At 41.6% G+C, this 27030-nt stretch overlaps 1 protein-coding gene across 2 annotated transcripts in view; it reads left to right on the forward strand.

Annotated features, from left to right (window-relative positions):
• The window catches only part of sgsm2 (small G protein signaling modulator 2), a 107114-nt gene that overhangs the window by 70098 nt on the left and 9986 nt on the right, over nt 1–27030 (forward strand). Inside the window, exons 7-20 of one of the 2 annotated variants that reach the window (XM_041994567.1) lie at nt 81–215; nt 1303–1427; nt 1511–1578; nt 1847–2010; nt 3701–3833; nt 3979–4113; nt 10514–10688; nt 13168–13232; nt 14953–15098; nt 17622–17750; nt 17828–18010; nt 21893–22273; nt 25303–25427; nt 26901–26983. In XM_041994567.1, coding sequence (XP_041850501.1) covers nt 81–215; nt 1303–1427; nt 1511–1578; nt 1847–2010; nt 3701–3833; nt 3979–4113; nt 10514–10688; nt 13168–13232; nt 14953–15098; nt 17622–17750; nt 17828–18010; nt 21893–22273; nt 25303–25427; nt 26901–26983 — 2047 coding nt within the window. The remainder of the gene's footprint in view (nt 1–80; nt 216–1302; nt 1428–1510; nt 1579–1846; nt 2011–3700; nt 3834–3978; nt 4114–10513; nt 10689–13167; nt 13233–14952; nt 15099–17621; nt 17751–17827; nt 18011–21892; nt 22274–25302; nt 25428–26900; nt 26984–27030) is intronic. The other variant, XM_041994568.1, reaches the window with a different exon arrangement.

Raw genomic sequence — 27030 nt, forward strand, 5'->3', positions numbered from 1 at the left:
GACTGAAATCAGCTGCTTTAACTTTGAAGATGATTAGGTGTTCTTCTTTTCTAAGCTGACTGGTTAACAATCTTTTCTAGATCCGGAAGAGGCAGTCCAGCGGCAGCATGTCAGAGGACAGGTTTGCTGCATCAGCGAGGGAGTATGTGGAGTCTCTTCACCAGAACTCTAGAACGCACCTTCTATATGGCAAAAACAATGTCTTGGTGCAGCCGGTATGAATGCACTCTGTTTCTTACTAATCATGTTTTGCAAACAGTACCTTTACTGTTTCTCCTGACCAAGACAGGCAAATTTAGCTGATCCTGACACCAATTCCTTAATGTTATCCATCAGATCCCAGGGTCCTCATAATGAAATTCCATCCTACAAATGAAATATAAAATGTTCACAAGGGCAATAAAAATCTGCATTTATGGCACATGCAGAAGTCAGTCGCAACGCATTAGCAAGTAATCAGCGGTTGATAAATCCCCCGTCTAGATCACCTGCAGACGCCGTTTATTGTAATTTATATTCAGAAACAACAACTCTTCAGGAATCACTCTGAAATCATGGAGTCATGAAGAGGAAAACATGAAGCATTTCTGCTGAATTTCACGCCAACCAAACATCTGTTCAGTTAGTGTTTTACTCAGGGTGGGGTCTCTTTCTGAGCCAACTTATGACCCACTAGAAGGTACCTGGAAAAGAGGAAAAAAGGGATGATATGAAGATAGAGAAGAAAGGGTTAAGATGGAGTAAAGAATGATAAAGGGGAAGGGGGGAGAGAAGGAAGGGATGAATGGATAAATGAATAAAAGAGAGGGAGGATGGATGGATGGATGGATGGATGGAGTACAAGTGTAGAGATGTTGGTGTGATCTGAGTGGATGAAGCAGGTAGAAGATCATCAGGTGATTAGAGGTCTGATCAAATCATATCAAACTTTATTTATATAGTATTCTCACATACCAAGAGGCTGCACAGGTAACATAATAATAAAAATAAAACATAAAACAACAATAAAATGAACAATAAAAGAGAAAAGATAATGATCATACTTTCTGGAGTTAAAAGCCAATGTAAAAAGTGAGAGGGAGAAAGAGAAAATTTAGGGGCTGCTGAGGAAAAAGCTCTGTCTCTTCGAGTCCTGAGTCCAGTCCTGGGAGCTACTAACCAGCTTTGTCCTTCAGACCTCAGAGCTCTACAAGGACAGTGATAGTCTAGGAGCTTAGACAGATAGGTAGCAGCCAGATCACCTGAACTAGTTAACTTCATTTATCTGGTTAAAAACGTCTCCTCTTCCTTTTCTATCTGTAGAAGAAGGACATGGAGGTGTTGCGGGGCTACCTGTCGCTCCACCAAGCTGGAGATAACCTCACTCTGAAGTGGACACCCAACCAGCTAATCAACGGCACTCTGGGAGACTGTGACCTGGAGAAAAGGTAAATAACGAATGTAAAACTCCTCCTGGATGACGTCTGCAGCAGCTCTCTCTGAGGTTTTCCTGAATTTCCCTCTCTTCCAGTATCTACTGGGACTACGCACTGACTGTTCCTCTGCGGCAGATCGTCTGCATCCACTGTCACCAGCGGCGTGAGTACAGCCTAATCTCGTTTCCAGAGCATGTCATGGAGAAATTGTGTTTTGTAAGCTATCGTCAGATCAAGCTATTGAGCTCCCATCTTGATGGAGTGTGTATTGCTGGTAATGGCCAATGCAGGCTTTAATGAGTGCCTCTCATAAATCTTGGTGACCGCTTGTTCACCTCAGATCTCCTCTCCCTCCTTTTCCTTAGATTTGATTTTATGTGTGCAATAACTTTAACCTTTAACATTGCTTGTTTCCTTTTTCTGTTTTCCAGCCGATTGTGGCGGGACACTCGTTTTGGTCAGCCAGGATGGGATACAGCGGCCACCCCTGCACTTCCCCCCTGGGGGTCACCTCCTGGCCTTTCTCTCCTGTCTGGAAACAGGACTGCTGCCCCGGGGTCAACTAGAACCTCCTCTTTGGTCCCAGAAAGGCAAGGTAACAGCAAACGTATTCATAAGTCATTTATTTTATTTCAGAACTACAGAGAGTCTTCTTCAAAACCGGAACCAGGAAGGAAAACCTCCATCAGAACCAGAATCACAAAGGAAAACCAAGAAAAACCTCCATCAGAACCAGAATCACAAAGTAAAACCTCCATCTGAACCAAAACCAGGAAGGAAAACCTCCATCAGAACCAGAACCAGGAAGGAAAACCTCCATCAGTACTAGAACCAGGAAGAAAGATCTCCATCAGAACCAGAACCAGGAAGGAAAACTCCATCAGAACCAGAATCACAAAGGAAAACCTCCATCTGAACCAAAACCTGGAACGAAAACCTCCATCAGAACCAGAACCAGGAAGGAAAACCTCCATCAGTACTAGAACCAGGAAGGAAAACCTCCATCAGAACCAGAACCAGGAAGGAAAACCTCCATCAGTACTAGAACCAGGAAGAAAAACCTCCATCAGAACCAGAACCAGGAAGGAAAACCTCCATCAGTACTAGAACCAGGAAGGAAAACCTCCATCAGAACCAGAACCAGGAAGGAAAACCTCCATCAGTACTAGAACCAGGAAGAAAAACCTCCATCAGAACCAGAACCAGGAAGGAAAACCTCCATCAGTACTAGAACCAGGAAGGAAAACCTCCATCAGAACCAGAATCACAAAGTAAAACCTCCATCTGAACCAGAACCAGGAAAGAAAACCTCCATCAGTACTAGAACCAGGAAGAACAACCTCCATCAGAACCAGAACCAGGAAGGAAAACCTCCATCAGTACTAGAACCAGGAAGAAAAACCTCCATCAGAACCAGGATGGAAAAGCTCCATCAGTACTAGAACCAGAAAGGAAAACCTCCATCAGAATCAGAACCAGGACGAAAAACCTCCATCAGAACCAGAACCAGGAAGGAAAACCTCCATCAGAACCAGGAAGGAAAACCTCCATCAGAATCAGAACCAGGAAGGAAAATCCCCATTAGTACTAGAACCAGGAAAGAAAAACCTCCATCAGAATCAGAACCAGGAAGGAAAACCTCCATCAGAACCAGAACCAGGAAGGAAAACCTCCATCAGTACTAGAACCAGGAAGGAAAACCTCCATCAGAACCAGAACCAGGAAGGAAAACCTCCATCAGTACTAGAACCAGGAAGAAAAACCTCCATCAGAACCAGGAAGGAAAACCTCCATCAGAACCAGAACCAGGAAGGGAAACCTCCATCAGTACTAGAACCAGGAAGAAAAACCTCCATCAGAACCAGGAAAGAAAACCTCCATCAGAACCAGAACCAGGAAGGAAAACCTCCATCAGAATCAGAACCAGGAAGGAAAATCCCCATCAGTACTAGAACCAGGAAGGAAAACCTCCATCAGAACCAGAACCAGAAAGGAACAAATCCATGGACCAGTTTTCTTGCCTCACTGAGACAGGATGCTCCTCATTCTGGGAATATTAGGTAGGTGGAGGAAGGTGGTCCTAGAAACCTGTTTTATATGTGAGTCAAATGACAGACCCTGGTCCAGAATAACTCCAAGGTTCCTCACTGTAGTACTGGAAGCCAAGGGAAAACCATCCAGAGTAGTTCCATGGCTAGACAGAGTCTTCCTGAGGTTCTCATATCCTGCCATAACGTTCACCCTGAGCTTTGCTTCGTTTTCAGATTTTTCTGTTTGTCTTGCAGGGAAAAGTATTCCCTAAATTGAGGAAGAGGAGCAGCACTGCTAGACTCATCGACCAGGACAGGAATGGAGAGGAGCAGACCGCTGCTGACTACGTCTTTCGCATCGTCTACCCCGGATACCGATACGATGCCAGTAAGTACCAGTTTGAGGATCTGGTGATCTCTGCTACAAAATATCCCCCAGGCAAAAATGGCTGCTGCTTTCTTCCCTACAATAGTCTTCCTAAGGCTAGTAGGGCTTTTAACTCTGTTCTCTGTTGTTTTACTGGTGTAAGCAGTCACTATAAACTACCACCACACCACGGGCAGCCGCGCTCCGTCGCTGGACGACGACGAGGAAGAGGAAGATAGGCTCCATGCTATGATCTCAATGATCTGCTCGCGGAACCTCACAGACCCTAATGTCATGAAAGGTTTTTATCACCTTAACACACCCACCAAACCCTACCGCCCCACCCTGAGACCTCACCCTGGCTTCAGACACCCCCACCTTGTCCCACCCCATCGTGTCCTCTCTCCTTCCTGTTCCCAACCTTCATCCTCAGCTTCGTTTGCCTGTGTGTGTGCTGCCTGAAGTTGAGCCCAACAGTGAGGAGAAGGGGGGGCTTTACCAGGTCAGACATGGGGAAGATTAAGACCCGAGACACTGAAACACAAACATTCATATATGTGAGATGGTGGTGGGCAAAAACAGTGATTGCAAACAGCAGAAACAAAGGAGTTCATGGCGGGACATCATGTATGTATGCAAAAATAAAGTAATAAAAGTGATTTATAAAGAGCAGGCTGCAGCAGGACTAGCTTATACATACAAGTAATATACTGTATGTAATGTAATACTGTGTATATAAGTCAACCTCTTCTAGTGTCACCACTGTGGTAAAAATAAAGTAAGTAAGGATAAATTCTCGACATCATATTAAAAGTTAATCACAGTATGATTTTATAACCACAACTCAAAAAAGTTGGGTCTCTGTATAAAATGTAAATAAAACCTGCAAACAATGATTTTTATTCCTCATCATCTCATATTTTCTTCCCAGTAGAAGATCATCAACATCTCAGAGGATGGAACAGAGACTTTTCACCATGTGATGGAAAATATGAGCTGATAGGAAATCTCATGCAGCAACACGTCTGGAAAAAGTAGTTCCAGGGTGATGTTCGGCACGGTGTAAAAAGTAGTTCCAGGGTGATGTTCGGCACGGTGTAAAAAGTAGTTCCAGGGTGGTGTTCGGCACGGTGTAAAAAGTAGTTCCAGGGTGATGTTCAGCACAGTGTAAAAAGTAGTTCCAGGGTGATGTTCGGCACGGTGTAAAAAGTAGTTCCAGGGTGGTGTTCGGCACGGTGTAAAAAGTAGTTCCAGGGTGATGTTCGGCACGGTGTAAAAAGTAGTTCCAGGGTGATGTTCGGCACGGTGTAAAAAGTAGTTCCAGGGTGACGTTCGGCACGGTGTAAAAAGTAGTTCCAGGGTGATGTTCGGCACGGTGTCAAAAGTAGTTCCAGGGTGGTGTTAAGCATGGTGTAAAAAGTAGTTCCAGGGTGATGTTCAGCATGGTGTAAAAAGTAGTTCCAGGGTGGTGTTCAGCATGGTGTAAAAAGTAGTTCCAGGGTGGTGTTCAGCAAGGTGTAAAAAGTAGTTCCAGGGTGATGTTCGGCATGGTGTAAAAAGTGGTTCCAGGGTGGTGTTCAGCATGGTGTAAAAAAGAGTTCCAGGGTGATGTTCAGCAAAGGTGTAAAAAGTAGTTCCAGGGTGATGTTCAGCAAAGGTGTAAAAAGTAGTTCCAGGGTGATGTTCAGCAAGGTGTAAAAAGTAGTTCCAGGGTGATGTTCAGCACGGTGTAAAAAGTAGTTCCAGGGTGGTGTTCAGCATGGTGTAAAAAGTAGTTCCAGGGTGATGTTCAGCATGGTGTAAAAAGTAGTTCTAGGGTGGTGTTCAGCATGGTGTAAAAAGTAGTTCCAGGGTGGTGTTCAGCAAGGTGTAAAAAGTAGTTCCAGGGTGATGTTCGGCATGGTGTAAAAAGTGGTTCCAGGGTGGTGTTCAGCATGGTGTAAAAAAGAGTTCCAGGGTGATGTTCAGCAAAGGTGTAAAAAGTAGTTCCAGGGTGATGTTCAGCAAAGGTGTAAAAAGTAGTTCCAGGGTGATGTTCAGCAAGGTGTAAAAAGTAGTTCCAGGGTGATGTTCAGCACGGTGTAAAAAGTAGTTCCAGGGTGGTGTTCAGCATGGTGTAAAAAGTAGTTCCAGGGTGATGTTCAGCAAGGTGTAAAAAGTTGTTCCAGGGTGATGTTCAGCACGGTGTAAAAAGTAGTTCCAGGGTGGTGTTCAGCATGGTGTAAAAAGTAGTTCCAGGGTGGTGTTCAGCAGGGTGTAGCATCTCTTCTTCTAACATGTCTGGAAACATCTGGGAAGTGAGGAGACCAGCTGCTGGAGTTTTAGGAGAGAAATGTTGTCCCATTCTGGTCTGATGCAGGATTCTAGCTGCTCTACAGTCCTGGACCTTGGTTGCTGGATTTGTGCTTCCATGATGCTCCAGATGTTGTGTACTGGTGAAAGGTCTGGACTGCAGGCAGGCCAGTTCAGCAGCCGGACTCTTCTCCTGTGAAGCCATGCTGCTGTGATGGATGCAGGATGTGGTTCAGCATCGTCTTGCTGAAATCTGCAAGGTCTTCCCTGAAAGAGACGTTGTCTGGATGGGAGCAGATGTTGCTCTAAAACCTCCATGTACTTTTCAGCATTGATGGAGCTTCACAGATGTGGAAGCTGCCCACGCCATAGGCACTAATGCAGCCCCATCCCATCAGAGATGCAGCTTTTTCACCTGTCCACTGATAACAAGCTGGATGCTCCCTCTCCTCTTTAGTCTGCAGGACACGCCGTCCATGCTTTCCACAAACTAGTTCACATCTTCATCCAGGTTTCCACTTTGCCTCAGACCACTTTAAATGAGCTTTGGTCCAGAGACGACGGAAGAAGCTGGTTCTGGATCCTGTTCACATCTGGCTTCTTCTCTGCATGATGGAGCTTTAACCTGCATTTGTGGGTTTCAGGGTGAACTGTGTTCACAGACAGTGGTTTCTGGAAGTCTTCCTGAGTCCATGCAGTGGTTTCCAGTGAAAATCATGTCTGCTTTTAATGCAGAAGATCACCAGCATCCAGCCTTGTCCCATGCATACAGAGATTCCTCCTGATTCTCTGAATCTTCTGATGATATTCTACACTGCATGTGGGCGCAGATATTACATTTTACATTTTACATTGAGGAACATTTTTCTGAAATTGTTCCAGTTTTAGATCCAGTTTGTCTCAGATTGGTGAAGCTCTGTCCATCTTTCCATCTGAGAGACTCTGCCTCTCTGAAATGCTCCTTTTATACCCATTCATGTTACTGATCTGTTGCCAGGTAACCTGGTTAGTTGTCAAATGCTCCTCCAGGTGTTTCTGGTTTGTACCAGGTACTTTTCCAGCCTTTTGTTGCTCCTGTTCCAACTTTTTCCAGACGTGTTGCTGCATCAGATTCACTATCAGCTCATGTTTTCATCTCATGGTGAAACGTCTCAGTTTCATCCTCTGATATGTTTTTATCTTCTACTGGGAAGAAAATATGAGTTGATGAGATTTGGGAATGATGCATTCTGTTCTTCTGCATGCCAACTTCTTTACAACTGGGATTGTTTATGAAAGCAGGTACACGTGGAAACCAACCCACCAAGACTTTTTGTTAATGTGTTTATTTGGCTTCTTTTTGTTCAGTTTGGGGCTGTTTGTTGTGACAATATGCAGCAAACAGCAAAGCTGCTCCAACACATGAGCAGCAAAGATTTTATGGAGGTTTTGGAGACAGTTCAGTCCTGCCTTTACCATAGTTGTGCTGTGCATGCGTGCAACTGGACTGCTCCTGTGCTTGATGTAAAGGTCACATGTATTTAAACATTTGTAGTATGGATGCAACATGCAGGTCAACAGAAAGAAGACGCTCACACCTGCAGGATATGTGTAAATACCTTTGGACATTGTTTTACTCAACCATCTTTAAGAGGTTTCTAGACAACGGCAGGACTGCAGTGCATGTGTGAAATGGTTAGAGTTGCTAACGGGCTGGTAGAAAAACTCGAGTATGTCAGTCAGTCCTGGAAGCTGGTGGGGACAAAACCAGAATAAAAAGCAAACTGCATTCTGGCCTCATCTCTACATTATTTAGGCTTGCACAAGTTCTGTTCAACATTAATGCTATATCTTGGTGTCTGCAAATTATTTGAGAAAGTGGTTCTTACTCTCATGTGCTTCCTGTGCCCAAAGTGGTAAAAATACCAATGTAGCTTTGGCAGTAATACAGTAAATGAATATAGAACATTTATTTATTTAAATTGTCACGCCACATATGCACCACCTGCAGAATTCCCTGTTTTGTGACTGTGTGAACACAGAATCCAGATTTTCATTTTTGCTATGAACAAAACAATGATGAAACCTTTTTATTCATTATGAAAGACTCTTACATTCATTTGTAATCCAATTTCTGATCTATTGTTGATCGTACCCAATAAGATCCGAGTCACACCATCTTCATGCAAGCGCTGGTAGCTGCTGTAAACAGTCTGAAACCAGACTGAGCCTTTAGGACGATCTGTTGATCCAGATGATGTGTCCCAAACAATACCCACAAAGCTTTCGCCTAACAACGAAATGAGGTTGTAAAATAAAGATGCTGTCGTTTTATTTGACCTGCAGGTAATTCAACCCTATTTGCTGCCATCAGATTCCCCATCGGCTCATATTTTCCAGCAAATGATAAAATGTCTCAGCATCTGATATGTTGTTTATCTTCTACTGGGAATGAAATATGGTTTGATGGGATTTGGAAATAAATTTATTATGTTTTAATTCATTCATTCATTCTCTTTATCGCTTGGTCCAATATGGGTCCCGGGTAAGCTGGAGCCTATCCCAGCATTAACAGGTGAGAGGCAGGTACACCGGGACAGGTCACTGGTCCTACGCAGGGCCAACACATAGGGGAAAAACAACCATTCACACTTGCACACACTCCTAGGGAGAATTTAGAGTCATCAGTTAACCTAACATCATGTCTTTGGGGAGGAAGCTGGAGAACCCACGCATATACACAGGGAGAACATGCAAACTCCACACAGAAAGGCCACCGCCCTCAAGGTTTGAAACTCCCCCCAGCCGAGATTCGAACCAGTGACCTTCTTACTGTGAGGCTGTGGTGCTAACCACCACACCACCGTGCAGCCCTAATTCATTATTTAAATAAAGTCCCTGTTTTTTAAATTGAGGGTTATAATTTTCAATCCCCCACACAATAACAAATGAATAGGCCCAAACTTCGTAAATGGGCCTGCACGCCACCTCCTTTAACCACAGAATGAAACTTCTCCAGGTCTTTTCTTCCACATTGAGATCCCACCAGCTCAAATCTGCAGCGCTGACTGCTGCGGAGTCTCAGGGGTTTGGCTCTTAAATTGGGCCTCAGCACTGTTGGGTTTATCAGAAGCGCTTTATTATTGTTTTATTTATTTATTTATTTTTACAATCTTTTAGTTTTTTTTTGTTTTTTTTTTTTTTGTTTTTTTTTTATTCTTTAAAGTGACTCAACTCTTTTCCTGATTTGAGTTCTTTCATTTCTCACGTGCAACATGCTTGACGGTTTCTGCATGGGATGATGCACCTGTTTCATTGTTTTTGTTTTTAAAAGCAACTTGTGTGTTTCTGCGTATTTGTGATGAAAAATCCTCTCAGTCTCTTCTGTTCGTTTTTTATTTCTCTTTCTCTCTGAGTTGTTTCTGCTCTGTTCGTGTAGTTGTTCGCTGCGATGCTGTTCACTGTAATTCTTCACTAACCCCGCCACCCACCCTGTCCTCGCCCCCCTCCTCCACCTCCTGTCATTACGGTCCTGTGGGGTTCCGCAGTAGTAGAGACGTGGAGTCCTTGTGTGGCCGGGGTTGCTTTACTGAGCCCAAAACCAGTTGTTGACCACATTTAGTCCCAAAGTAAAGAGGGGAGAGGCCCAGTGTTGGTCTCGCTCCAGCATTTTTTCTGTTTGCCTTTTTACTTTTCTTCTTTTGTTCTTGAAATTCTTTGTTTTTGGGGGGTTACTGAGCAACCAAAGCACAGCTTCATATTTATGACAGGTCATCAGCTCCAACCTGAAGAATTAAGGTGAAGAGCATTAATCTGATGTTAAAGTTTTTCAGATTTTTTTCGTTTTTTCCTTCTCTTTGTGCTTTTTTACTGGTGTCCATTTGTTGTGGTTGATTCTGAGATGATTCCTTTTGGTGTCTTTTTCTGGCTTTATGCATCCTGCATGGTCTGAGTGTGATCCTCCTCCCTGCCCTAACCCCCTCACTCCGCTGTCAACTCCTTCACTTCCGCTCCTCGTCCTCTTTTCTACCTCGTCCTCTGTCCTGTTCTTCTGAAGCGTCCTCCTGAGCTGTCTCCTCTGTGAGTGAGCTACTGTAAACCAGCATGAATTCCCAGCATCCTCTCTGCCTGTCCATCCCACGGCACTCTTCCTGCTTCCTTCCACTTTTGGTTTCATCTCTATGGAAGTTGTTCAGCTCTCACATGAACGTAAATTTTTCATCCATCTGCTCATCTCTTATTGTCATAACAATCAAAAATACATGAAAATATGTATTTACGGTTGAGCTGAGGGACCTAGGTCATAATATGTAAGGCAGAATGAAGTGGGTTTAAAATGAGAGTCAAATACAAGAAAACAGGCGCATCCATTTTGTCTCGCAGCACTGAGACCTTTCTTTGTCCTCTCACTTTCATTCTCTCTGGTTTAGACCATGGGGAGATGATGGAGATGCAGGGTTTCGGAGGCAGCCCGTCGTCGTGGCAACAGGCTGAATTAACCACTCACGAGTCCCTGTGCCAGTCCTGCTCCACGGCTGGTGGCAACACGTCGTTCAACTACCCATCCAGCTGTACCTGCGTGCACCAGTCGTCAGATATTCACACGTACGGACTGAAAACCCAAACTTCAAAGCTTCCTGTAGTTGCTGTAAATGTTTAGACTGGGGGTGTCGCAGAAAACAGGACATTTTCACCCTAGAAATGAGTCAGGAAAAGGCCAGTACATTCTCTGTGGTTACTTCAGGGTTCTCAGAATATCCCATTACAAAAGCTTCAGCTGTTGTCAGACAGCTAAAAACTCAAAGAAAATCACATTTCACTGAATAATACAGGAAAAATAAACCATTAAAAGAAGAATTGATCATATTTGTAAATGATAATGTCCTAAAAATGATGTAATACATTAAAAAATGACTTGCTTTTATTGCTTCCACAACAATGAAGCAGGTAAGCAGCTGCCAGGTATTCACATCAAATTCATGTGTCGAAAGGTACCTCTATAAAACCACAAGTTCTGTCACCTCACTGATATTGTTGCTGCCCATCAATCTGGAAAGGTTATCAGGTCATTTCCAAACTACCTGGAGTTCATCATCCTACAGAGAGAGGGATTTTTCACATGTGGAAAAGGCAGCTGGAAATCTTTCCAGGAGTGGACATCCCAGCAAGTTCAACCCAAGTTCAGACAATCAGAGACAAACAAAGAAAAGAAACGTGGCAACACAGCGAAGTTTCACCTGAACAAACCACAAGACTTTGAGATCACGTTTGGCTGCAAGCAAACACAGCATATCAGCACATACAACTCATACTAACTGTGAGGCATGGAGGTAGAGGGTTCATGATCTGCAGCCACAGGACTGGGCCTCCTTCCAGTGTTAATGTCCATTTATGCATAAACGGCCTTTAGACGTGACAGATGCATTAGACGAGAATGATCCCTGGTCAGACCCACATACAGTGGTTCACTAGCTGCTTCAAACTAGGCTCAAATGTTTTTGTGGAAAATATGGTTAACTTCTGTGGGCACATTTCAAAAATCATAAACTTGCTCTTTGGGGCTCCAGATTAAACACTGTATGTCATAGTCTGTGTCAAATGCATTTCTATAGCAGGTTTAAAAACCGCAAAACAAGCAAAGTTGACCTAATAATACATTTAAAAACAAGAACCAACTAAGTGAAACATAAAAGCCATTAGAGCCAATAAAACGGACTGAAAACAAGTTCAAAGAAAGACACATAAAAGCCTGAAGGACTCAAACTTAAATCCAAAGTTTTTAAAAAAAACTGTTTTCAGACAGGATTTTAAAGGATTGTAAAGTAGGAATATTGAGACAGGCCGACTGGATCTCTGCTGCTTGGCCTCACTGAGAGCATCTTACCCAGGATTTTTTGGGGGTAATAAAAGAGGAGCAGCTGGTTGCTGGAACTATTTAACCCCCTAAGGCCTGACCCATGAAATAATGGTAAGAAAAGTCCAAATTTCAATTCCAAAATTCCAAAATCTAACAAAAAAAATAACATTTTTTCGGGGAGATGTCTACCATTTATCACCATGTGATAGTTTAAATATATTATAATGTGGTTTTCTGCTTCTGAGTATCTATTAGGGGACAGAAGACGAGTATCAGATTGAGTTCAACAGGATTTTGAGCAAAGTTTAAACCATAAATTGAAGCAAAATGTCTCAGAAACTGTATGTGACAAAAATGTCACGTCGTAAATAAAATAAAGTAAATCAATTTAAAAATGCACAGAAAGTCAGCATGAAGCTGCTGAAACCGGACTGATGTTGTGACAGAGCAGGTGATGGGAAAGGTGTGTTTACGACCAACATTTAACATCATCAGTAATTTCACATTTCAATTAATCATCTAAAGAAAATCAAGATTTTTGACTTTCTGGGAAAACTGAGAAGAAAGAGGAGCAAGTGATTCAGTTCAGTCAGATCCAAAGAGGAATCAAGTCCACAGAGAATAACGCTGGTCTGGTTTTCATTAAGAAAGTTCTGGATGAACCAGTCTGAAGTTAAACAGAGGCGGCAGCGGGACGCAGACATCAGATTTAAAGAGGGAAATAAATTCGGATGTCATCAGCGTAACAATGAAAGGACGCAGCAGGACTTAAAGTGTTAAACTTGGAACATTGAAAGCAGTTTGCTCTTTATTCCACCACAGTGATCCATAACCTGATTGGTATTTATTTCTTTTTCTTTTGAAAAAGTTCAAGAAAAACAACCCCTCCAGCTAAGATCAGCTGATTGACGATGCTGTTTAGGAAAGACAAAGATCTCATGAGAATTCTTTCAGGATTAGAGGGTTGAGTCTGTAACCAGAGATAGATGTTGAGTGATTTTCTGCTCAATTATGATAGTTTTTCATTTAAAAAACAAAACAGACAAACAAACAAAAAAATAAACAGAAAAACCTGATGATTTAACATGGAAATAATTCATTTTAATGTTGACTGATCCTGTTTTGCAGGATTGGAAATAAAAGTAATCTTGTTCTCGGGTTTATACTGTAAATACAGTACACATCATGCAAAATAATCCTTAATAAAAAATCTCTTCTCTCCTCCAGCGTCCCTCTGAAGATGCTCTGCCAGAACATGAAGAGGCAGATCGTCTCCAGAGCTTTCTACGGATGTAAGTACTCCTCAAGGTGATCGCTGTCATTAACTGGGATCAGTTTTATGTGATGTAGGCATCACAAGGTGGCAGCTTTATTCCTGATCTCCATATCAGGGCGTTTCCATCTATTCACAGTACAGAAATCTTAATAAATGGACATGCTTGCAGACCGTTTATTGCATCTTCTTTTCAATTTGCTCGTATTGTAGTTGATTACACATGTTTGTAATAACGTGCATGTTATATTACCTTGCTTTATGTTTTTCAGATTTTATGTTTATGTAAAGTAGTTGACTATATGAAGCAAAGCAGAGGCTTTAAACGTATTAAATCCAGATACTGAATACGCACAATTGCCTTTAATAAATAATTCCAACTGTGTTTGCTTTTACACATCTCGCTTCCGGGAGTGAGCACAATTGATTTTAAAGTCAATTAAAGTTAACTTAAAACTAATATATGAAGGGAAAAGCTGCTGCTGGATGAAGTAATAACTTTGCACACTGTAAAAAACATCCCTCTGATTAATTCAAAATATATTAACGACTTATAAAACCCTGAGTAACAGAAGGTTTTTTAGTTATTAACCCTCTATTGCTTGCATTAGGAGACCGGTTAGGGAAATTGTTTTTATGTCTTAAAGTAGACTACATAAAAGTAAAATATAATTTATTTGCAAAAGTATTAGAAAGTAAAGTCTTTTAAAGGGTTTTATGTCTGGAGGCAACAAAACGGTTCATTAAAAAAAATGTAGCTTCATTTTTCATTTGTCATGTTGCTGCTCGATGCTGATGGAGCTCCATCAAACAGGTTTTTCTACCATTTTCTTCAGGCAGAGGCAGCAAATGTAGTTGAATTCATTCAGAAAATGTGTGGAAAGTATGAGGAAATAACACAGAATCACTAACAGTCGGCATGGTGTTACTGCACCAGTGTTAAATTATAAAGATCAGAATAAAATAATGATGAATGATCTGATTTTTAAGACTAAATATCCCTAAACACACAATACCAACATTTCCTGCAGTCATGTTGATTCCATCATGGTTCAGTGGTGCCTGAAGGCAGCACATGCAACATCAGGGCAACATCTGGATTTCTCCAAGTTTTCATTATTTAAATAGCAAATAACTTGTATTAATCTATCAAATACAAAGGTTTAGTGACCTTGTAGCAATATTATATGTTTTTTTTCAACACAGAAAAGGCTGGAAATGATGTTTTAGATCTTTTTTGGGGAACATTTTACCTCTAAAAAGGGCTTCAGTACGGCTTCCTGAGAGTCATGTGACAAATTAAGGCATTGTTATTGGTTCACTGTGGTCTTTCCTCCTTTTTAAAGTATTGCATCATTCAAAGCGATGCATTTTTGGAAATATGTCAAGCAAAATCTGTGTTAACTGAGAATAACAGACAGTTAAAATGAACTGAATTTAGTATATAATGCAATGTGAGAAATGCTGTATGTTAATAAACTTAAGTTTTCCTCCAAAAGACACAATATTTCTTGGGCTTTTCCTCTTTAAGTACAGAAAAGAGCCAGATTTTACATATTTAGATAAATAAACTATTTATTATCATCTTAATTTTTATATTTTCAGCGTATCGCTGAGCTGCTGAGGATGGAGGAAGTCGTATGTAAAGTTTTCTTCTCAGCCTGTACGAAAACATTCCTGACGTTAGTGCTGCCCGGTCTCAGCTGTGTCCATGTGTCCACCTCTCCTCTCTCCATCAGGGCTGGCGTACTGTCGACACCTGTCCACCGTGCGGACCCACCTGTCAGCTCTGGTCAACCACAACATCGTGCCCCCAGACAGACCCTGCGAGGCGTCCGGAGGGCTCAGCAAAGAGGTGTGGAGCAAGTACCAGAAAGACTGCAAGGTGAGGGCAGAAGTTAAACCTGCAGCAGCATCACAGGAGTGTTCATCTCTGACACCGTCACAGGGTGGTGGATTTCAAAGCCCAACAGCACTTCAGATTGCCAAGTCACCATTATGTCAGTGAGACACATCAGCCTCCAAAAGATAGATGATGCTCATTCTAGGCTGCAGAAATGCAGGAATTCATGAGGGAGATGGGCTGACTGACTGTACGGAACGCTTCATCAGGCAGAAATGAGATAAAATATGCAGTTAATTTTCTAGATGTATGCATTTTTTAATGATTTGAAAGATAGATCCTATTTTAGATATGATTAAAAGACTGATTGTCACAGTAGATCCAGACATCACTCAGTCCTCCCTACTCTGTCCTGCTGTCCTCAGTTTCATATATACAATGATCCTTCATTACAGAACTTTTTCTTTTTAATGAAAAATGAGCCAAAGAAAGACTCATACACAGGCGGCCATCTTTATCAGCACTACCTGAAATGGGGCTGGATAACAACCTCCCCTTTAATCTACCAGCAGAAACACTGGAAACAAACACAGCACCCATTATTAAAGTCACCGTCCTCTTTACCGGGTCCACCTTCTAGTACCGGGTCGTCCTCTTCATCGGGACCACCTTTTAGTGCCGGGTCGTCCTCTTCATCGGGACCACCTTTTAGTGCCGGGCCGTCCTCTTCATCGGGACCACCTTCTAGTGCCGGGCCGTCCTCTTCATCGGGTCCACCTTCTAGTGCCGGGTCGTCCTCTTCATCGGGACCACCTTCTAGTGCCGGGTCGTCCTCTTCATCGGGTCCACCTTCTAGTGCCGGGTCGTCCTCTTCATCAGGACCACCTTCTAGTACCGGGTCGTCCTCTTCATCAGGTCCACCTTCTAGTGCCGGGTCGTCCTCTTCATCAGGTCCACCTTCTAGTACCGGGTTATCATTTTTAATCCTGGTGTGATAGATGAAGCAGGTGGAGGAAACCTTCCTCAGAGGTTTTCTCCATATTGACATGACAGCATCACACAGTTGCTGCAGGTTTGTCGGCTGCATCCATGATGAGAATCTCCCGTTCCCCCACATCCCAAAGCTGCTCTACTGGACTGAGATCTGGTGGCTGTGGAGGCCGTTGGAGTCCAGTGAACTCATCATCATGTTCTAGAAAGCAGGTGGAGATGATCTGAGCTTTGTGACATGGTGCATTATCCTGCTGGAAGTAGCATCAGAAGATGCTCCACTGTGGTCATAAAGGGATGGACATGGTCAGCAACAATACTCAGGTAGGCTGTGCTGGTTAAACCAGGCCACGTTGGTACTAAGGGGCCCAAAGTGGGCCAAGAAAATCTCCCCCCACCATTACACCAGCAGCAGCCTGAAGTGTTGATCCAAGGCAGGATGGATCCATGTTTTCATGATGTTTCCAGCAGATTCTCATCAGACCAGCAACGTTTCTCCATCTTCTATTGTCCAGTGTTGGTGAATGTGTGTGAATTGTAGCCTCACTTTCCTGTTCTTAGCTGGCAGGAGGCACCCGGTGTGTCTTCTGCTGCATCCTGGTCCAGACAACTGCTGCTCTGGATGTTTTCTCTTCTTCAGACCATCTCTGGAAACCCTGGAGATGGTTGTTGGTGGAAATCCTAGTAAATACTCAGACCAACAACCATGCCACGTTCAAAGTCTCTTAAATCCTCTTTCTTCCTCATTCTGATGCTCAGGAAGAACTTCTACACCACGTCTACATGACTACATGCTGCCCTGTGATTGGCTGGTTAGATATTAGTGTAAACAGGAAGGAGAACAGGTGGAGCTGATTAGTGGACGGTGAGTTTATTATGTGACTTCTATAATTATCAGTGTTTTAATATAAAAATGACCACATGAAAACTGAGACCTGTAATTGAACTATTCACTGCTGATGCAACTTAAATGAAAAACTCACAGGTAGCTTCAAGCTGTGCATTAATCCGATATTTGTGGACATGCATTGAGTGTTTGGGGCAGTGTAAACACAGCAGTCTTATTTTCCCTTTAGCTGCTCTCAAAGACATCCAGTCTGTTGATTGTGTTATAACCATGGAGCCTTCATTTAGCTCCCGGTCCAACACGTTTCTGTTTTTCTATCCTTCCGTCATGACCGTCTGCCGTCCTTTTATGTAGCCATGTTAATTGTAGGCTGGGGATTGTGCTCCGCTGCTGCCATCTCCGCCCTTTCCACTTTCTCCTTCACTTTAATGAAAATTTAATGAGTTTCAGTGAACTGGAGTCTCATTACAGAGTGCAGCGTGATATCATCGTGGCTATTAAAACAGCCACCATAATCAGTCATCGACTCCAACAAAGTCATCATTACTAATTTACTCTCTATTCATATCTGTGTCTTCTATCTTCTGCACTCATCTGTGCCTTCTACTGTGTAGATCCTAATCACTCTTTCCCTCCTTTCATTATTGATGCACTTCCTCTTCCACGTAGGCTTCTTCCCCCAACGTTCTTCTGTTCATGTATATTCTTGATATTTCTCCTCCATGTAGAACTACAAGGAGCTGGAGCTGCTCAGGCTGGTTTACTATGGAGGAGTGCAGCACGACATCAGAAAGGAGGTCTGGCCTTTTCTCCTGGGACACTACAAGTTTGGCATGGGTAAAAAGGACATGAGCCAGGTATAACACACACCCATGCTCTCAGTTTCATTCTTATTCTATAGACTACTACATGATTTCTTTATTTCCACGTGAAGATTGATGCAAAGATCACGGAGCGCTACCAGCAGGTGATGCGGGAATGGAAGGCGTGTGAGGTCATCGTCAAGCAGAGGGAGAAAGAGATGCAGTCGGCCATCTTTGCCAAGCTCTCGTCAGGCAGCAGCATAGACAGTCACGTCCTGCGGCTCGCCCACAGAGACTCCACGCTCAGCAACGAGGTGACGAGGCCCGGCACAGTCTAAAGTCCAGGCAGCACGTTTTATTAATCAGGGACGCCACTATTTGTTTAAACAAATCCAGGCAACACAGAAATGAGTCATCCTCTGCTGCGTCGGCATCATGCAGGAAAAGCAGCCATGTTTATTTTTACTATGATGCATGACAGGAAAATGATTTGTTTGGACGTTAAAACATAAAACTTAAACCAGGCATACCGAGTCAGATAAAAACTTAAAAACCAGGACCAGACTAATAAAAAGAGGGTGTCGGTTCAATTATTGCACAAATGTTTCCATTAAAGACAGAATGAGCATACTGAAGTTGAAATGATCTGGGATCATTCTAGCTGTCAGAAAGTCATCTATAACTGGCATCTGATGCTCATCATGTTGCTTTTGTATCTGAAAAAATCAGTAAGTATCTTTATTATAGCTTTATGCAAATTTAAAGAGATATTTGACATCACTGTCACACTGAGAGATTCCTCCATCTCGTTCCAATCACATCATGATAATTAGTTTCCAATCTTTATGAATAATATACTATTAAAACCCTGTTTCATTCTAAGTTTAATGCATGTGCATTCGATTATTATGACTCTGTAAATGAATAATACTTTAATTTTATAAATTGCACCTTTCTTACAAGCAATTGGAATTAAGTGCTTAAAAAAAATTGACATCAATAAGAAGAGAAGGGACCTACACCATAACTATCAGATCATAGAACCTTATTTCTATAAAGGCCAATGCTGAAAATGATGAAGGAGAACTTAATAGGAGGTTTTAGCCGACAGTTTGGGTGAGATTACAGTTTGATATCATCTCGACTTAGGGGGAAACTCAGGTTTTCAAAGAATAGGGTCCTTATAGTTACAAAGATCCTCAGTGTGCTGGTTCTGGTTAGTGATTCAGCAGCAATTCATCTGGAAAGTTACTACCTTGTCTCTTTCATGAAATATGTTATTTCAGTATGAAATATAAAAAAAAAGTTGGCACTGTAGGAGGGATTCCGTTGTTTCTTGTCGTCATATTAGCCTCTTCTTTACATTGAATGACGAGAGTCACCCTGTACAGGATGCAGCATGAGATCCTACAGTCCGGAAGATGTTTGCAGACAGCAGGAAGCATAGCAAAATGACTAGCAGGAAGAAGCAATGCTAACATGTAGCATTGCAAAATGACTAGCAGGAAGCAGCAATGCTAACATGTAGCATTGCAAAATGACTAGCAGGAAGAAGCAATGCTAACATGTAGCATTGCAAAATGACTAGAAGGAAGCAGCAATGCTAACATGTAGCATAGCAAAATGACTAGCAGGAAGCAGCAGTGCTAACATGTAGCATAGCAACATGACTGGCAGGAAGCAGCAATGCTAAGATGTAGCATTGCAACATGACTGGCAGGAAGCAGCAATGCTAACATGTAGCATTGCAATATGACTGGCATGAAGCAGCAATGCTAACATGTAGCATAGCAACATGACTGGCAGGAAGCAGCAATGCTAACATGTAGCATAGCAACATGACTGGCATGAAGCAGCAATGCTACATGTAGCATAGCAACATGACTAGGAGGGAGCAGCAATGCTAACATGTAGCAAAGCAACATGACTAGGATTACTTTACTCATTCCAAGGATTACTTTACTCAATCCTAGAATTACTTTCTCATGCCTAGGATTACTTTACTCATTCCTAGGATTACTTTACTCAATCCTAGGATTACTTTACTCATTCCAAGGATTACTTTACTCAATCCTAGAATTGCTTTACTCAAGCCAAGGATTACTTTACTCGTTCCTAAGAATACTTTACTCATTCCTAGGAATACTTTACTCATTCCTAGAACTACTTTACTCATTTCTAGGATTACTTTACTCATTCCTAGGATTACTTTACTCATTCCTATGACTACTTTACTCATTCCTATAATTACTTTCTCATTCCTAGGATTTCTTTACTCAATCCTATGATTACTTTACTAATTCCTATGATTATTCATTCCTAGATTTACTTTACTCATTCCTAGGATTACTTTACTCATTCCTAGGATTACTTTACTAATTCCTAAGAATACTTTTTTCATTCCTATGATAACTTTACTCAATTCTATGATTACTTTACTCATTCCTAGGATTACTTTACACATTATTAGGATTACTTTACTCATTCCTAGGATTACTTTACTCATTCCTATGACTACTTTACTCATTCCTATAATTACTTTCTCATTCCTAGGATTTCTTTACTCAATCCTATGATTACTTTACTAATTCCTATGATTATTCATTCCTAGATTTACTTTACTCATTCCTAGGATTACTTTACTCATTCCTAGGATTACTTTACTAATTCCTAAGAATACTTTTTTCATTCCTATGATAACTTTACTCAATTCTATGATTACTTTACTCAATCCTAGGATTACTTTACACATTATTAGGATTACTTTACTCAATCCTAGGATTACTTTGCTCATTCCTAGAACTACTTTACTCATTTCTAGGATTACTTTACTCATTCCTAGGGTTACTTTACTCATTCCTAGGATTACGTTACTCATTCCTATGACTACTTTACTCATTTCTAGGATTACTTTACTCATTCCTATAATTACTTTCTCATTCCTAGGATTTCTTTACTCAATCCTATGATTACTTTACTAATTCCTATGATTATTCATTACTAGATTTACTTTACTCATTCCTAGGATTACTTTACTCATTCCTAGGATTACTTTACTAATTCCTAAGAATACTTTTTTCATTCCTATGATAACTTTACTCAATTCTATGATTACTTTACTCAATCCTAGGATTATTTTACACATTATTAGGATTACTTTACTCAATCCTAGGATTACTTTGCTCATTCCCAGGACTACTTTACTCATTCATATAATTACTTTACTCAATCCTAGTATTACTTTACTAATTCCCATGATTACTTTACTTATTCCCCAGGACTACTTTATCAATCCTAGGATTGCTTTACTCAAGCCAAGGATTACTTTACTCGTTCCTAAGAATACTTTACTCATTCCTAGGATTACTTTACTCATTCCTAGAATTACTTTACTCATTCCTAGGGTTACTTTACTCATTCCTAGGATTACGTTACTCATTCCTATGACTACTTTACTCATTCCTAGGATTACTTTACTCAATCCTAGAATTACTTTCTCATTCCTAGGATTAGTTTACTCAATCCTAGGATTACTTTACTAATTCCTATGATTATTCATTCCTAGATTTACTTTACTCAGTCCTAGGATTACTTTACTCATTCCTAGGATTACTTTACTCATTCCTAGGATTACTTTACTCATTTCAAGGATTACTTTACTCATTCCTAGATGAACCAGGCTGCTGTCTTCTGGTTTTCATTGAAAATAATGTTTTCTTTTAAAAGGAGATAACCACTTACATTTTCCACTGTGTTTGAGCTGAATCTACTCAGACACAATAACAGATGTCCTTATTCTGACATGTTGATTCTGACACGTCGTAGTATCTCACATGTCTCAGCTTTCTGTAGAGACCAAGATTAAACATACAGCCCTTGTCGCTGTGAAGATATACTTCACTTATTTTGGGTATTTCATTTCAAACAGGAGGCAGAAAAAGTCATCAAGAAGATCTTAATAGATTTTAGCAGAGGCTTCAAAACTAACCACTTTAGATTTTGAATGGTCTTCCGAAATATATCCAAATACAACGTCAGACACAGCTTCCATCTTCTTATCTTCTATTCATGGTTGAATATGTGAACAAAGACTGGAACACAAAAATTGCCATTAAGTCACATGGTTGTATGACAGTAGACATATTCCAGTATCTGCTGTGCTTATTAAGATCTTCTAATCCTCCATCCTTCTCCAGGTGTTCATGTCTGTGGATGAGCCGGATGCAGGGAGTCAGGAGACCCCCAGTGGAGAAGACACCACTCCTACCATGACCACCCTGGTCCCCCCTGCCGCCCTCCCCCCAGAGGAACGTCCTCTGGTAGAGTTTGACTCCCCCGACTCGGGTCTCCCTTCCTCCAGAAACTACTCGGTGACCTCTGCTCACTCTCAGATCTTGTCCAGCATAGACGATGGTCAGAGCACAGAGGAAGAAGGAGGTGGTAGGGAGGAGGGCAGGACTCCAGGGGGGGGGCATCAGGACTCTCTTACAGAGGACAGGCTGTGCAGTCAGCTGGACAAACTGGTGACCAATGGAGCTGCAGCTGAGGGGATATCAGCCTCACTCTCCTCCTATACAGTGCGTACAGTTTGTAGATGTTTGTTCATTTCATCAGAGCCGGCAAGTCTGCAACAGGTGGAAGAAAGAAATGCTAATTACAGTCTGTTATCTAAAATGTGAGCATCTAACAGAATGAATGGAAATGGAAAGAAAAGACAAAAGCTGCATAATTAACAACATCTTTCATTTTAGCATCGGGGGCGGAGCTAGAGGGGTGGCCAGGGTAGCACTGTCCACCTCTGAAAACCTCAGATGCCACTTCAGGTGATTAACAGGTCACTGAAGGAGGTTTGTGGTATTACTACACCAATGTGAAGTAAATTTAAAATAGTTTAATAATTATTCATCCATTAAAAATACTGATATGTGGCTGCACTTTTCTAGAAGAGATTTTGTCCCTGTGCAGTTACTACTGATGTTAACTAAGGCTATTAGCCTGATGTTAGCATGAAGCTATGTAGCAGTGCTAATCTAGTGACATGTTATCGCAATATTTGGCGCGACATTGTTAACTAGCTTCAGTGCAGCGGTAGCAGACTGATTCCTTTGGACACTGGACGTCAGAAGACGGTCCAATGATAACATGAAGAAAGGAACACGTGTCAGGTGTCACACAGCAGAAATCCACCACTTCCAGCAGTTTGGATGGTTCCAGCAATGTGACAAGACCTAGCAAGGTAGTAACCATAGCAACCACAGGTGCACGTCTCCTCCTCTTCCTCTGCAGCATCGTCTGCAGCTGGATTAAACTCGGTCCGACTCGCCCTTACTAAGTGTAGTCGCATGTTCAGTATGTCTGGTTTCTGTCTGCTGCAGATGTTTCCTGATGTTTTACAGAGTTGCACAGAATGAACCAGGAGCAGTTTGGTTGACCTCTAGTTGGCTTTCTCTTAGACCGGCTTATGTAACCTAGCAGCTTGCTGAGGGCTCCACCACGGTTCCTCTGGCTGGGATGTGGACGTTTGCTGAGTGGCCTGAGCCTGAAGGAAACATCTGAGCATTGATGTTTTGTGTAAAATCTGAGTCATGGATCCGAACTTCTCTCACATAATGTTGCTGTTTAGGTTTTTTATTAACTGATCTCAGCCTCTGACAGCCTGTCATTTAATTCTAAAGTCTGATTATTGGTTGAAATTACTAGAATGACTTTGTTATTCATAAATTCAATGTTCTAATGTCCGTTAAATCTGTCCTGCTACATCTGACATCTGCTGGATCCCATTTTAAGTGTCTGCAAAAGATCTTTTCTTTTCTTTTTCAATAGTAGAGGAAAATTATTTTATTCTATTCTCTGCCTAATCTACTTCGACATGGGTCAAATATTGAATTATTAAACTGGAATTTGTCCTCTTATAAAGTCAAAATTTATTTGGTAAATGGGCCCACCCTGATACTAAGCTAGCTCTACAAGATCCAGTTTCATTTAACAGAAGGCTAGCAAGGCTGGTAGCTGGTTTTAAAGTGGCTACAGCATGAAAATGTGGAGAAACCGATCCTGTAACCAGTCTGGTTTAGAAGAGGAAGATAGAAGAATGAAGAAAAAGGGAGATATTTTTTTTACTTTTTAGTAACGAAGAAGGACACAGATCAGGTGGAGACAGACCCCAGACTCTACAACCACCAGACAGTAGACCAGAACTGATCCCCCTACTACCGCATCAGGATCCAGTCTACAACCACCAGCAGATACTAGACCAGAACCGATCCCCCTACTACCGCATTTATCCCAACTTATCTTCCTATGGACCTTTTAGAATTTGTATTTCCACTAGATGATCCAGATTATTAATGTGAAGATGTTTTATTTCTCATGTTTTATTGCAGAATTGGATGTGAGTGTGTGTTAGAGAGAGGAACACAATCATTTCCTTTATTGTCATATGGCCCCCCCAAAAAGTCTTTCACACCCTATGGCACCCCATGTGTAAAACTCTAGCTCCACCACTGGTCAAATTACAATTACAACAATTAAATGTTGTTCCCAGATTTCTGCAGCTTCCCGTAAAAGATTGCAAAGATTAGACCCAAAACAGAATGACGACTGACTGTCATTATAACTGTCTTTGTGGTGAGACGTTCTCCACATCCAGACTGGGAGCTGTTCCTATAAACCCTGCAGAGACAACTCTCTCCAGAACCATAGAAACTTATAAAAGACAGTTTGGAGATTGGTCTGTATAAACTCAGAAATAAGGAACCTGAATTTAGCAGCAGGTGAAAATTGTCTGGAAAAGAACCAGATAATGAAAGATTTTTGGGCAGACTGAAGTCATTTAACTTCTGATCTTATCCACTTTATTTATGAAAAAACTAGAAAACTTTCAGCATCAGATTCTTGAAAAGATGATGGGCACCAGTAATAATGGGATTACTATCCATTAACAGAACTCTGAGATTATGGTTGGAATAAGAATGTTTGTGCTAACATTTATTTCTCAGGTGATTAAATTTAAATATAATCTTTTCCAGACTGATGGAGGCAGCAGTAGCTTCTTATTTAAGTTTATTGCTGTCTTTTCTCCTTCCTCTGCATTGTGTTAAAGAAGCAATACTGAACTTTGGTAGATTTTCTCCCTTTAGTCCCGTAATGACAGCTCATTCGGCGTCATCTTCATCCTGTCTCCTTTCTGAGATCTCTCTAGCCAGTAAAATTCAGTCTGATGTTGACTCGTCTTATATCTTGCGCTGTCCCTTTCTCTCTTTCTTTTCCTCTTGAAACTAAATTTCCAGGATGGTGGATTATAAATGTCAGTGTGACATCACACTGTTTTACGGTCAGAAAGTTCTTTAATGCTACTTTGGCACACACCTGAATGCATCCTGATAGGTGAAACCTTCTTTTTCACTATGTATGATCATCCCTGTCTCTCCTTGTTCTCTGTTGTTGACAGACTTTGTTCAACTGCTTTAATCATAATGAAGTTAACAATCCTCCACACATTACTCAGAAAGCAGTCAATGGCAGCCTGAGGTCACCCACTATAAAATATAAAAGGAATTCAGAGAAAGGCCCGAAACTTGGATTAAAATGTTCTTTCTTTGTACAGATTGAGCTGCTGGACACAGTTGCCCTCAACCTCCACAGAATAGACAAAGATGTGCAGCGCTGTGACCGCAACTATTATTACTTCAGCACGGGAAACCTGGAGCGACTACGCAACATCATGTGCAGGTAGACACCAGCCGGTAAAAGATGAACAATCCACAGACTTTTCAGTTCACTCTGCAGCTTCCTCCAGTTTGCTGACTGGCCCATTCTCTTTGTTTTTACAAAGGTTTTACAAAACACGTCCAGCATTAAAGGTTTTGCTGCCAGAGGACAGAGTAGAACAGTAGCTCACAGGAAGAGATGTAAAACACACAAATATTAAAGCAAAAAACAGAATTAAATTAACTGTAAATTAGGTCATATTTTATTCCCAGTAGAAGATAAACAACATATCAGATGATGAAGCTGAGACATTTTACAATGTGATGGAAAGATGGACAGAGCTTCACCAATCTGAGACAAACTGGATCTAAAACTGTGGAACAATTTCAGAAAATGTTCCTCAGACTTTGAAGATCCTCCATCTACAGTGTAGAATATCCTAAGATTCAGAGAATCAGGAGGAATCTCTGTATGCATGGGACAAGGCTGGATGCTGGTGATCTTCTGCATTAAAAGCAGACATGATTCTCTACTGGAAACCACTGCATGGACTCAGGAAGACTTCCAGAAACCACTGTCTGTAAACACAGTTCACCCTGAAACACACAAATGCAGGTTAAAGCTCCATCATGCAGAGAAGAAGCCAGAGGTGAACAGGATCCAGAACCAGCTTCTTCCGTCTTCTCTGGACCAAAGCTCATTTAAAACGGTCTGAGGCAAAGTGGAAACCTGGATGAAGATGTGAACTAGTTTGTGGAAAGCATGGACGGCGTGTCCTGCAGACTAAAGAGGAGAGGGAGCATCCAGCTTGTTATCAGTGGACAGGTGAAAAGCTGCATCTCTGATGGGATGGGGCTGCATTAGTGCCTATGGTGTGGGCAGCTTCCACATCTGTGAAGCTCCATCAATGCTGAAAAGTACATGGAGGTTTTAGAGCAACATCTGTTCCCATCCAGACAACGTCTCTTTCAGGGAAGACCTTGCAGATTTCAGCAAGACGATGCTGAACCACATCCTGCATCCATCACAGCAGCATGGCTTCACAGGAGAAGAGTCCGGCTGCTGAACTGGCCTGCCTGCAGTCCAGACCTTTCACCAATACACAACACCACCCTGGAACTACTTTTTCCAGATGTGTTGCTGCATCAGATTCACTATCAGCTCATATTTTCCATCACATGGTGAAAGTCTCAGTTTCATCATCTGGTCTGTTATTGATCTTCTACTAGGAATAAAATATGGCCTCATTTGATTTGGAAATCTATGTATTGTGTTTTAATTGCATTTTATACAGAGACCCAACTTTTTAAAAATTGAGACAAAGTGAAATATAGTTTAATCTCCGTGGTGCTTCCAAGGGGTTTATCTGTTAAAGATTCCCAAAGTAACTTAAAAACTACAGCGACACACTCACTCCTAAACACTTGCATTTAGCCTGACGGGTTGAATTCGATGTATTTCCTCTCTGATTATGTTCTTCTGTCTCCCCTGCAGCTATGTATGGGAGCATTTAGAGATGGGTTACGTTCAGGGCATGTGTGACCTGCTGGCTCCTCTCATGGTCATTCTGGATGATGGTAAGAAGACACAATATAATATAATATAATATAATATAATATAATAG

This window comes from Melanotaenia boesemani, chromosome 9, assembly GCF_017639745.1.
Source record: "Melanotaenia boesemani isolate fMelBoe1 chromosome 9, fMelBoe1.pri, whole genome shotgun sequence".
Taxonomy (NCBI): Eukaryota; Metazoa; Chordata; class Actinopteri; order Atheriniformes; family Melanotaeniidae; genus Melanotaenia; species Melanotaenia boesemani.